The sequence below is a fragment of the Lissotriton vulgaris genome, chromosome 1_1 (assembly GCF_964263255.1).
Source record: "Lissotriton vulgaris chromosome 1_1, aLisVul1.2, whole genome shotgun sequence".
Lineage (NCBI taxonomy): Eukaryota > Metazoa > Chordata > Amphibia > Caudata > Salamandridae > Lissotriton > Lissotriton vulgaris.
In genome coordinates, this window is record NC_141685.1 from 852,910,080 (window position 1) to 852,924,330 (window position 14,251).

Here is a 14,251-nt window from a genome sequence, read left to right on the forward strand (position 1 = left end):
CCATCAGTGATGGTCAGAAGATGTATGGTAGTAAAAACAATGGTGCTGTTGTTTAATTTTCAGTTAAATCTGATGTTAGGTGTTTTTCCTCACCTATTTTCAACATATGCTTTCTCCCTCCTCTCCAAATTTAGGGCTCGTGTAAATCTGATTGCTCCTGCCTCTGTCCCAGTTGTTCGCCTAAGAGCACGGACATATCCCTGGAGCAGGAATTAGACGGTAAGACCTGGAAATCAGAGTTCTTATTACATTTACACCTGTGTTTTTGTGGGTAGCCAAGTTTATTCATTTTAAAAGTCTGTGTATAATAATCAACTAAAGAATACATATAAGAACAGTAACCGTATATCCCCTAATAACGTACTCCTTATCCAAACCTAGGTTTGGCAAAACCAGGAACTTTTTGCGCCCCAGATCCTGACACCTCTTTTCTACAAAGACATTCTTAACAATGCCCACCCAATTAAACCTTTTTTCTGTGTACCTCACGTCTGCGAGTGAAGATCCGTAGTTCATTCTTATTAACGGATTGTCCCACCGTTTCTTTCCAGTGGTGCCTACCAGTGTGTCCACACACCCTATCAGTATGCAAAATGCCCCACAGGCAGCACAGGAATCTGATCATTCTTCTCAGGGCTGTACTGCACGATAAAACCATCCTTGGAAACTATTTTAATCCTAGCCTGTTATTGTTTGACTCTGCCTTTTAAGCAAGTATGATCCTCTTGGATAGGATTTAGAAGAGAAACTCATGAAATATTCCAATATTTCTGGGTTTGGCACTGTACTCAGCAGCATTATTTATTCTCTGCAAATCATGTTTATGTCTATATGAAAATAGTGTACCACTTCCAGTGAGTTGATTTCAAATGTGTATATGTTAAAGACCCCTTCGACCAATCAGCACTTAAAGCAGTCCTTTCAACATCAGCCTACTAGGGTTTCAACGGTAGTCCTAGCAGGCATATGCTCGAAACAGAATAGTAGGGGACTAGTTTGAACTCATAGTACTCTGTTTACTACCTTAGTTAGTTTAACTTCTATTTCTTTACAAATATTTTTATCTTATCATATCTCTCTATTATTTTATGTATTGTACCAAAAATGCTCTTTTATATTGTGGATTTTTATTGAGGTTACTTAGTTTGTTGTACTTTCCATTGTTGGTTGCATACTTCTTTTCTATTACTATGTCAACCCTTGGGCTTACAAATTCACAAGTATGAGATGTGGAGTGGCGTCCAGCTGGACTGTTAAAATAAGTAACTTGCTTTGTGATCGTAGTCCAGTACTGAAGTTGCATGCAGAGTAAACATGAGAAAATACCCCTCCTAGCCTTGTCATGTACAGTTATAACAATCACCTTGTGTGACTGCTTTTTCACAGACCTTAATTTGTGAGGGTGGGTCTCACCTTTGAGATTGGCATCTCACTTGCCCACCAAACTCGAGAAAGGTCTTTCGTTGAAACAGCTCTTTTCTTTTTTAAGCTCTGCCCTTTTCGGCTGCAGATTGCCTCCTGGTTCTATCCTCATCCAATTTTCTTATGTCTCTCCCCGGAACAGGTCGCTTTTTTCCCTGCTGTGAGTTTGCATGCCTCAGTTAGATGACACCCTTTGTGTGGCATGCCGCCACTCATTTATGAGCCCTAATGGCAAGCAGATGAAGAAGTTGTGGAGGCCTGTGGTTCCCAGTATAAACCAATGATCTGGTGGAGAAATCAAGCCATGTTCTCTGGTTGTTGATTTAGCTTAAAGGTACCCAGTTTCTATTATTGTTCACAGGCCTGGTCAAGCCCCCTGCAACTGGCTAACACTTTTGGAGCAGTAACTGGTTATGTGGGCCCATAGGCATAAAAAAGTAGTTAGAAGCCACATGAAGGACATGGCTGGCCTTGGATTGGAGATCTCAAGGCACCATTGAGAGTGGTTTGATGACTCAGTCTAAGTCAGCGCTTCCCAAACCTTTTAGAACCAAGACCCACTTTTTAGTATGACAAACAGTTGCAACCCTCCTATCTTTAATGGGCATGAGACAGTCACATTTGTAATGTAACTAAAGCATTGTGTGGTAGCGCATTGTCATTTACAGACAACAAACTATATGGCAAACAAATGATAATGCACGGAAATCGGCTTTCAGTGAATATGTATTATTCTTGCATTACCAATTGAAGTGTCTTGATTTGTTTTGATCCTATTAAAGTATTTCAATTTTCAATCACACTTGAGAATTACAAAAAAAATGCTTCATTCTGGTTCCCTAACTGTTGAATGTGTACCGCTCATTTACAGGTATTTACATTTTCATGTGTGGTACGAAAAAATCCCATCATACAGCCTTTCCATTCACACTTCATGTACCCCAGCAAGATGGTCACATAATTCACTTTACTTTTCTTTCTCGGACTGCAGAGTGAGAGAAGTTTGTAATCACCGCTCCCCATGTTAAAAAACATAAGCAGTAGAAGACATATCTTGACTTTTGCCCTCTGTCTCTGAAGCGCAGCAAATGTAACATGATAAATACAGAATTTAAATGTATTGCTTGGACTTTCATAACCTACAAAAATCGGGCTCATGGTCCGACCTACAGTTTGGGAAACACTGCTCTAAGCCCTAAGGATCTGAGTTCCTTGGACAAGTTAGTTACTTAAGGCTAGATGTAATAAAGCATTTAGCACTTCTTAGCAGACGGAGTCATTATTTTGGGCGATTAATAGATGCTTGATGGCCTTTCCATATGTGCAAAGGCCGTTTGGAAATCGCAAATTGCAATTTCTACCTAGGAGAAATTTCATTTTGTGATACCCAAATAGGAAATCACAAATAGAGATTTCCTATTTGCAGTTTCCTAAGCACATGCAAAAAGCAATTACTAAATGCGAAATGAGCTTTTGCGGAATGCAAACACCATCGACTCCAAGTCAATGGTAACCATGTGCAATCTTAAAAAAGGCGCTCCAAAGCGCAATAAAAGTGCTACAAAGTGCACACTTGCCACAGCCATGTGTGCGCTTAACATCTGGACCACGCATTTCGTGTTGTATCAAGGTGGGTATTAGGCCTATTGTCACCATTGCTTTAGCTTTTCCTAATTTGTGATTTCCTATTAGGAAATCGCAGATTAGGAAATGCAAAACCATTCGTACCCATGGAGCGAATGGTTTGGTATTTCCTAAATAACCATTTCCAAATAGCGATTCCTAGTCTGTAGGAATCGCTATTAGGAAGTCTCTATTTTTATACATTCAATTTTCGCGCATCTGGCCCTTATCTCTGTGTGAGGAAAGTCGGCAGGAATGTGGTTTGATGTGGCACTACCAGTCTGAAGGCAACCCAGGTCCTTTTCCTGTCAATGGGTTCTGATTATCCAGGACAGGCAGGTATTTAGAGTGCTCTACTGTCTGCATCCCTAGAGATCGAGGAGGCCTTAATGTGGACATGATTGCAACATTTGCAATTGAAGAAAGCTTTTTCGTTACACATGTAGCAGATCTATATTACTATTTTTAATTCTTTAAACCATCACAAGACAAGGGCTCATACGCACCGTGGATCCCCTTCCAGTAGACTGGTCTGAACACCCCTGGACTCCTTGACTGTGCTTCCCCCACACAAGACAATCGATTGAGAAGAATCATAAAAAACACTGAAAAAAGGACCTTGCAATTCTCATGATGTGGTAGCTTCCTTACGTGTTCTTTAATTTCAAGTACTGACTATGCTTTGCTTGTCTATGGATACAAATGAAATTACTAGTTTACTGCCAACCATGTATGCTCTTTGCACCAAACTAAAACAGAGAGAGACTCACATCTAACCGGCCCTCTTGGCAAGTGACTGTGAAGAGGCAGTCTCTGAGAAGAATCGAAAGAAGATATAGGAACTACCCATTAGATGATAATCTTGCAAAATGTTATAAAACTCTTCAAAAAGCAAAGTGCACTTTCAACAGACTGTTATTAAAGTCCTGGCATGAATAGCTCATGCACATCATCAGATAATAGTCCTCAACCCTCCTTAGCAATCAGGTGATCTCAGGTGGGATGGAGTCTTTAGCCACATCTCCAACTATCACTGTTCTCAGAAAAATGATGGACACCTCAACCACTACTTCAGAAAAATAACCTACACACAGCGATATCTATCTACAAATTGTCTATCACTAAACTGAACTTTGAAAAAGCAATTACAGAGAGAAAATGGAAGAAAACCTTTAGGATCATTCAAATTACCCTGCCCCCGTGAAAGAACCATCTTCACATGGCGTGCCTCCTTACCCACTACAAATGGCCCAGGTATGTCTTTTATTTAAAACGAAAAACTGACACTGACTTCCACTAAACTGGAAACATTTAGACCCATAACGATCTTACCATACCATACCAAGGAAACTGAGGAAATGTATGGTTCACCAGATAAACAGGCACATAACAACTCCTTGTTTCCTTTGAATCAGACTTCACAGTTGGTTCCAGTACATAAACAAGTATCCTTAAAACTGTAGATGAAATACGCTATCCTCTCAAAGAAGGAAAGCATTTTCTTCTAGTATTACTTTTACCTGTCCTCAGTATTTGTCGGATCACTGACAGAATATCGAGGAGCATAATATCAAGCTGGCCTTCTTCCTTGTGAGCAAGACTTGGTATTCATATACCAAGTCCTGCTCACAAGGAAAAGGGCACGTACACAAAGCTGTCAGGATACAGCTTTTTTATTTTCTTGGGTCTCCCTCGACCCGAGATATATATATATATATATATATATATATATATATATATATATATATGTAATTATATTTGAAATTATGTTTTTTTACATTTTATCATTTAAAATATGAATTATTTTGTAACATTATTATGATAATATTTATAATAAAAAATAAAAATGCAGGTTTCATTTTTTCTTCACATTACATTTATTATTTATGAATTTCAGCGCTTTTTAATCTTTATAAGTATGTTTTACCTAATTATATATATTACTTAATTAAGTTTATATTACTTTTAAGACATTTAAAAAAGTCGATATTATAGCAAACTATATTATTTACAGCGATATTTAAGATTCAATTTTTTTCTACTTACCTGTCTGTAGATAAGAATTCGATATTTTGTCACTCGATATTATATATATATACACCAAACTCCAGCACCTCCCAAACGGTGAACTCTCTATATATATATATATATATATATATATATATATATATATATATATATATATATATATATATATATATATATATATATATACCTAGAATAAAAATATAAAAAGGTTAAAGCATTAAAATACATATTGAAAAAAAATATATATTTTACACTACATTAAATATAACAATACTAAATAGGTTGCATAGCATAAAGGATAAAATGACTATTTTCACTCCAACAAGTGGTACTGTAGGGAAAGTGTTGGATAGCGGGTGGGTAAAAATTACTATTCCCACTCCAGCGAGTGCAACGGTAGGGAAAGTGTTGGATAGCGGGAGGGTAAAAATTACTATTCTCACTCCAGAGAGTGCAACAGTAGGGAAAGTGTTGGATAGTAGGTGGGTAAAAAATACTATATCCACTCCAGCGAGTGCAACTGTAGGGAAAGTGTTGGATAGCGGGTGGGTAAAAATTACTATTCCCTCTCCAGTGAGTGCAACAGTAGGGAAAGTGTTGGATAGTGGGTGGGTAAAAATTACTATTTCTACTCCAGTGAGTGCAACAGTAGGGAAAGTGTTGGATAGCGGGAGGGTAACAATTACTATTCCCACTACAGTGAGTGCAACAGTAGGGAAAGTGTTGGATAGCGGGTGGGTAAAAATTACTATTCCCACTCCACCAAGTGTAACAGTAGGGAAAGTGTTGGATAGCGTTGGATAGCGTAGGGGAATAATTTAGTATACCCACTACTGCAATATAATTAACAAGTAATTTTTTTTCTCCAAAATTAATTTACCTCCAACCATTTTCCCCTATAAACATCAGCTACAATATTGTAAAATATGAATACAGTTACATAATTAATTAACAATTAATTACAAACAATTAACAATAAAATTAAACCATCAAATTCACACAATTAACACAATGAAAATACTTTTATTAAATATAATATAAAAAATAATAAAAATTACATTAAAACTAAATTACTTCCTATAAATCAAAAATCAACGGTAAGGGTTATTCAAGGTATGCACCGGGAGAATTCAACACAATTCAACCTAAGACGTAATAATTCCGGCGCTCTTCTTCCAATGGTCTACCGTCAAGGCCACAACGTTCCATGAATAAGAAGATGAGTAGAAGGAGCGTCAAATTCACAATAAAATCCTCAGTCCAGTACTGTAGTCCATGATTTTTATTATTCAAAATCTTTTTTAAATTTAAAGAATTTCCAACAGAAAAAATGTCCAATCCAATGTAATTTACAAGAAAAATTCCATCCAAGTTAATGCTTCCTTGTCCATGAATAATCACAACTTAAAACAGCCTACGCATTTCGTCCATTTAGGACATCATCAGGGCTCAACAACATTTACAGCTTAAATCTGCTGTTGACTGAATCCTACTAAAGTTCAAAGGATGTCTATTCTTCACTGCACTTCCCAAATGTCGAGATCTTTCTATTCAGACCACCTAAGATAAAAACGTCCTGTTACAATCTATCTTTCAGCACCCAAACAAAATCTTCATCAAAAACTCCGAATTCTTGCTAAGTGTATTATATTCCATCAAATATCCCGGACCGGCGACAGTAGGTCGTGATAAATCCACTTTCGATTTATGTTAGGTGGTCTGAATAGAAAGATCCCGACATTTGGGAAGTGTGGTGAAGAATAGACATCCATTGAACTTTAGTAGGATTCATTCTACAGCAGATTTAAGTTGTAAATTTTGTTGAGCCCTGTTGTGCAATGCAATGTACCTGGATTTTTCTTCAAGTTCTAATTGGTGATAGCCTTTATTTTTGTCAAGTCGAGAAAAGAACTTCGCTGAAATTCAAATGAGTTATCATATCAGCAGTGTGTGGATCTAGCTATCTCTCTCGCTCAATCGCCTTGTTGGCCTGACGCATGTCAACTCATTCACTGTCTCTTTTAGACACTACTACAATCGGAGGAACCCATGGTGTTGACCAGTAGAGTGTTCAATTATGGATAAGCAACAAATTAAGTTCATTCTCAGCAGCTACTTGCAAGAGAAATGCAATTTGTCTTTGTCTTTGAGCAACTGAATGAATATTCACATTGATATATAACTTTCTTTCATCATTTTGAGTTTTCCTAACCCATTAACCAATTAAGGAAATTGACGTACAATTTCATGAGGCGCATTTATATTGTATTTCACTGATATCAGTCGCATATCAGCAGCAGTGTTGAAATTGAGCAAACAGGCACTTGAAACCTGTAAGAAATGGGGCTCTCTAGTTGGCAGAAGTAGGTACCTTTGTCCAGGTAGGTACCCTTGCTTCTATCAGAGTACGGTGGATACACACTTTAGACAACCCCTGCTCACACCCCTGGTAGCTTGCCACGATCAGGCAGGCTTATCCCAAAGGCAATGTGTGAAGTATTTGTACTCAAACACACAGTGACACAGTGAAAACAGCACAAATGGACACCATACCAGTTAAAAAAAGTTAAGTATCTTCATCTAAACCAAACAAGACCAAAATGACAAAAATCCAACATAAATAGATCAAAAAAGCACTTTAAAACAGTTATTTCCAAAAGAAAGCTTGTAGGAAACAAATAGCTCCACCAGGGCTAGTACGACATCGTGACAGGCAGAAATCCAAAGTATGGCAACGACTGCAAGGTGCCCGGTGTCGGGCACGGAGTCACACGGACCCCAAAATAACAGTATCTTGGTAACAAAGTCTATGAACAGTGCACGTTGTCGTCTAGGTAAGGCAATGGTGGCGAGATCGAGGCCAGTTCCCTGGTTGCCATAGGAGGGGCGAGGTGTCATGTCTGCAAGGAAGAGACACGTCAAGTCAAGGACTGGGAAAGTTAGTGGTGAGTCATCGGTTCCGGTGAGGCGATGCAAAGTCGAAGAGTTTATGAAGTCACCCTCATCGGGTATCGGCTCTGCGATAACGGGAGGCTGGCACTGGGGGTGACAGCATCGGTGTGAGCACTGGCATTGGGCAGGCTGCTAGCTGCAGGCATCGAAGGGCGTCGGAGCTGCAGTGCAGGCGGGGCGGTGCATCGGGTACTTCTTGAGCGTTGACCATGGCATCTGTGCAGGTCGCGGCGTCACTAGTGGCGTCGCTGATGGTAACTGAGTTGTTTTTCTGGCTTTCTTTAAGTTTCTTCCAGCTCCCAACAGCAGAAATTACCTGCAGAGGGCCAGAACTCGAACAGCCACCTCTTGGCATAACTCCTAGTAGTGAAGATCAGGGGAGCTGGTGGTGAGGTCTTTGTGTCCCTGAGACTTCAGAACAGGTGGCCAGCACACACAAGCACTCAGAGAGTCTTCTTCAAGCAGGTTCACAGCAAAGTTCCAGTCGTTGTCCTTTTCTTGGCAGAAGCAGACACTGCTAGCCAACCCAGCAAATCTCAGACATTAAAGGAGCAGCAGTCCTTCTTACAGCTCTCCAGGTCTTCTCCTTGGCAAATCTTCCTCTTGAGCCCAGAAAAGATCTAATTCTCTGGGGCTTAAGGTCCAATACTTATACCCCATTTTGTCTTTGTTGTCTTTGTGGCAAGGGTCTCTGAACCCAGCCCAAACCAGTTCTGTCCTCTCTGGTGCAGCATGACCACAGGAGGTGGAGACAGCATTGTGTAAAGCAGACTCAGTCTATTCAGGTGCAGGTGAAACTCCTTCCACCACTCTAAATGCACCCAAAGTCTATTAAACTTAGCTATGAGTCACCCAGGAAAGGCAGGACCCTCCTCTACCCCCTTGTGGCTGTCTACAGTGAATGCACATCCCCAGCCTCTGTCACTCCAAAACCAGACAGTCAATACACAAAATAGCAGAGGCACACACAATGGTTAAATAAGAAAATGCCTACTTCCTAAAAGTGGCATTTTCAAAAACATAATTTATAAACCATCTCCTTAAAATAATGTGTTAGTACATTCTCAGTTCAGAAAGGCTAAACTCCACTTCTCTATCTTTAACTTGTAAAATGTTACAACACAACTCCCAAGTTAGCCTATGGGACAGATAGCCTTTCAATAGTGAAAAACGAAATTGGCAGTACTTCACTATCAGGACATGCCAAACACACCATCACATGTCCTGCCTTTGACATGAATTGCACCCTGCCCATGGGGGTACCTTGAGCCTACCTGAGGGGTGCCTTAAATCTCAGAAAGGGGAAGGTTGGGACCTGGTAAGTGGGTGCACTTGCCAGGTCAATATGGTAGTTACCAGTGGCAGGACTGAGACACATTTACAAACCTACTCCTTTGGGTGGCACAATCAGTGCTGCAAGCCTACTAGTAGCATTTGATTTACAGGCCCTCGTGCACTCAGTGCACTTTACTAGGGACTAGTTAATCAAGTATGCCAATCATTGATAACCAATTATAATCATAATTTACATAGAGAGCATATGCACTTTAGCACTGATCAGCAGTGGTAAATTACCCAGAATCCTAAAGCCAACAAAAATAGGTCAGGAAAAATAGGAGGAAGAAGCAAAATGTTTGGGGATAACCCTGTAAAAAGGACCATTTCCAACAAAACCGTTCCTTGAAGTACATGAATGGGTGCTTGTTTCACTGTTTACTTATGTTTCATCGTGGCTACAAATGCACCTTAATTTTTTAAAGGGCGCTGAGGCACCCCATGAGTAGTTTGCTTTACAACAGCCAATGCATATCTGTCCAATGGCGGGACATTTCCCTTTGTGTGTAAATGACAGTCCACATCTGTAACACGTTTTCTTTTTCTGTGAAGACATCACTTTTAGTCCCATTGTCTTGTACTTTGCTTTACTTTTCATGCTCATGACTGAAGCACTTTGGGGCCTCCGGCCTCCATGTCATTGCTTGGTGATCATCACTCTGTTAATTGGGAGCAGCCTTGAAATCTTGTTCTAAGCTCAGTGTTTCCTTCAGCATTCGTCCTCAAAAGAAATCTGACAGACAACCATCGATAACTCTGAGGCAGGTAGCTTCTTCATCATTAAATTAATTGAATTTACAGTGCTTCACCAGAACATCCAGTCTCTCAACAAATTTATCGATGGTTTCACCTGGTCTGGCATTCTTGAGTGAACATGTATATTTCGTAATCTACATTTAGCACTTGATTAAACTTGACATTCAACGCTTTTTGATTTGATCGTACATCACATCACCTTCTTGTGGTATCTTTTTTATGGCTTCCTTCACTCCTTCACCAGCCATGTTTCTCAGATACTTTATACCCTTTTCATCTATTGCATTTATGAAATCCTCAAACGTCTATATCCATGCAGTCAGTACATCTATTGCCAATATTGTGTTCTTTTGGCAGTATCAAATGCTGATGGCGGTTTTAAGAATGCAGCAGCCATATACGCATTGGTGGACAGTAATGGTCTCTCAGGCACTTCTTCCAGAAACTTGTTCACACAAAGCTTCTCTATCGCCTTGTAACAAGCGGGCCTCAGAGTCAACCTTAATAACTTTTGGAGCTTGGACCTCACCCTGGCTCTCTATTGGAGCTCTTTATTTGAAGGCAGTCTAGGGAGTTGTTCTGAGTCACTATGTGGCAGCTTTGGTGGTGGGCCACTTAGTTAGAGGACAGCTCCGCAAACACAACACACTGACCTTCATTTTGAAGCCGCTTCAGAGCACGTTGTGCCACAATGATTCGTAAATGGTTTCAGTAAGTAGTTAAACCTTGTATACTACTAGGCCATGAAAGTAGATTATGTTATGATATTTGGACAGCTTTGTGCTTAAATGTTTCTTCTCAAACACCTGGTTAATCTCTGTTTCATAGCACATGAATTTCAGTTTAATCTGTACTGAACTATTGCTATGCACTGCTCTTGTAACCTGGTTGTACCGGACTTCAGTATTCTTACTCCGTACAGAGTATGGCATTAATTTGCGTAAAGGTGCAGTACCTTTTATTCACGACCATTTCATTCACTTTCTGGCCACCGACATGTAGAATTTCAATGTCATTTTCTTTATCTTCAAGATAATCCCGCGGGTTACCAACAACAGGTAATCTAACACCACATACTCAACTGGGCCCATGAATTCAATCACAACACACTGGCAATAACCGCTGGGGTCATGTTTTGTAATTCTCTTGATTAGTTATCTCTAGTCCCTAACTAATCTTTCACTGATCAAAAAGATCTTTCCTCTGGTCAATAGACCATTAGTTGAACAAGTTGATGGTGAAATAACATAGGATTTCAATATACTTAAATATTGGTAATGATCACAGAGTCGGGATGAATTTAAAGTTTTATCGCAGATTCATTCATGTGAACCACTTACTCAATACAGAACAAACTCTGTTTCTCACAGGAAGGAAGATTCAAATAATCTATCAAAATGCATTCATTTATACTTTGCAATGAAACTGCATGAAAGGGAGAGGATAGAGAGAAAAGCACATAAGCGCATACACAAATATATATTTATAATTACCTAGAATGGTGTAAAAACCAACTCCCAGGCCTAGGAATTGTTGAGGGTCCCCCAGGAAAGATCTGGCGAAGAAAGGCTTCAGGACAGGAATTAGGACAGGACAGATGACCTCTCTAACACCGACCCTTGCATAGCACCCCCCTCTTCCTCCTCGAGATTCTTCCGCGATCTTCTTCTAAAATTTGTTTGCTTAATATAATTGGTTCAGCAATCCGATTCTTTTTCAGCATTACACGTCACTCCGACAGCATTCCGGTCTCATGCTTCAGCATCTCCATTAGCAACTTCCCAACTTACTAACTAAACAACCTCAATTACTTTCTGTATGCTAGTACCACCCATTAATGTTTCAAACAATACTAACTCTGATTGGACAGGCAAGGGGAGATGATCATCACACCATGCTTACATATTACTCTTTTCAGTTAACCCTTTGTTGAGAACCCATCCCCTATTTCTTTATTCAAACTTTGTTTCCCACCTGCATTCACAATGTAATTTTCACAAATTATAAAAATGTCTGCAGATTCCCATCCATTTCAGTGGACTGTCGTTCCGATTCTCAGGGAAGTATCCATCAGCAACCTTGGACGATGTTCAAGTTGACATTGCATCTTCCAGCTTGGTTGCACTACGCATGTGCGGTAGAACGAGAGGGAATAGACTGTGGTTCAGGTTTCTAGGCCCATAATAAGCACTATTAAAAGAGTCAAAAGACAAATGTTAAAATCTAAAATAAACAGTTTCACTGTATACCACATATCTCTACTCTAATCCCATGTACTTATAATTACTCTCTCCGCATTAGCATTAGTAAAATAGCTGGGTTTAGTATTTCAGCAAGCAGGTGGCAAGCATGTGAGTTTCAAGCGGCCATTTTGTTAACTACTGTGCAATTGCAGAAAGTTCCCTCAAAGCAAAGATAAGGCATATTACGTAGATGCAATAGAGGCATGCGCACTAAAGATTTTCGGGTAGCGGCCATTTTAGAATTACACTTGAGTAACTTATTAGTAAAACACATATGCAAGCTTCGTCTTTTCTCATAAATGTTGTGTAGTGCATATTATTTCCACAATACATGTTTAATATGGGGTTAGTGGTTACATGAGAAGATTGCTTTCAAGCAAGTGTCTTTTTTCACTAGTCCTTGCTCCATCAAAGCGATTTACACAGGCTGGTGTTGCGCTGAGACGCCACTGGTGCCAGTATCGATTCTGCACTTCAGCTGCGGCACACTTGGCACCCATAAGCAGTTTGCTGGACCGTGACAAACACGCTGGAAGATAGCTTTCAGTGTACGGGCTTCGTGTCCCCATCACGTCACCAGTTGTAGCTTCCTACTACCCCACGTACTCGCGAAAAACTACACCATACACGGAAGGTATATTAACACGTTTTTATTCCATTGCGTGTAAGTCAGAACACAACATTCTAAGCCTACTTTCAACTCATCCCTCCAGTGATTAAATCAGAGGCCTACGGTGTACTATGGGAACCAAATGAATACTAGCGTTCTTTATTTATAAGACACTGCACAATTTACCAACTGAATGTACTGAATGTATAGAGAGTAGGTGTTATGACCAAACCAACCTCCTCATTAATATCTCTGCAGGTCGTCCTTGATTTAACTGCACTGATACACACATTAAAGCAATAGCAAAGGCTGCTTGGTCACCATCTAAGAATCTTACAACACATCAAACATTTCCTGCATAGGGCCAATCTCAAGAATCTGTTTGAAGCCACAATCCTAGTACTAATTGACTATTACAATGCCCAATTTGTGGTTTTACCCAAATTATTACTTGCATCTATAAAAGTGCTACGCAGCACCTTTCAGATTACGTGATCACCTATAAGGAATTCACACAGAGACATCCAATTATCAGACAAACTGTCATCATGAAAAGCACTACTTCTGGAAATACACAACAGATCTGGAACTTCCTACCAACCAGTGCAACTTCCTACCAACGTTCGGCCCTCTCCTTCACTTTGTTCAAGACTAAAGTGAAGCAGCACCTAAGTGAAATCTGCTGTTCCTAAAACATCAAGATCTTGTTCCTAAACGTATGCTTGTCAATATGAGCATTGTTTGATACATTGACAAACATTAGCAAAGGATAGTCCTATCTCTCCCGTGGTGAAAAACTGAAGGACAGAATAGGATGTCTACGGTGCCAGAAGCAAAGATCTGTAAGAGCAGAAGAGAAGTTCCATAAGGACCCTGGGGTATAGACCCATGGGTACACTTGACAGTATAATTGTCCATGAACAATGTAGAGCAGAGTAAAACATGGCTGAACAAAATGAACCAAAACAGAACAAATGAGGACTATAGCTCTGACCGCAGAAACCAATGGTAGTCTGAAGAACAGGAAGGTGTACAGGAGAAGAACTGGAGGGGGCTCAGCAACAGTACAGTAGAAGTGGAGTGAATGGAAAAGGGTCCAGGAATAGTGGGGGAAATGATGAGGAAAGGGGATATTACATAAATGCCCAAGAGGGGATGGAGTATGAATGCTGTACCAATGTGTTGAGTCCTGATCTACTGCAGACAACCAACTAATAACAAGGAGCCCTTGTACCAGGGTCCAGTAGGACTATGTGGGGCTATCAAAGGCCAAACAGTACTA

General features: G+C 39.9%; 1 protein-coding gene across 1 annotated transcript in view; it reads left to right on the top strand.

Annotated features, from left to right (window-relative positions):
* ABCA4 (ATP binding cassette subfamily A member 4) overlaps positions 1–14,251 on the top strand; it is a 1,055,123-nt gene that overhangs the window by 663,391 nt on the left and 377,481 nt on the right. The window contains exon 23 of the mRNA XM_086957892.1: positions 135–219. Coding sequence (XP_086814018.1) covers positions 135–219 — 85 coding nt within the window. The remainder of the gene's footprint in view (positions 1–134; positions 220–14,251) is intronic.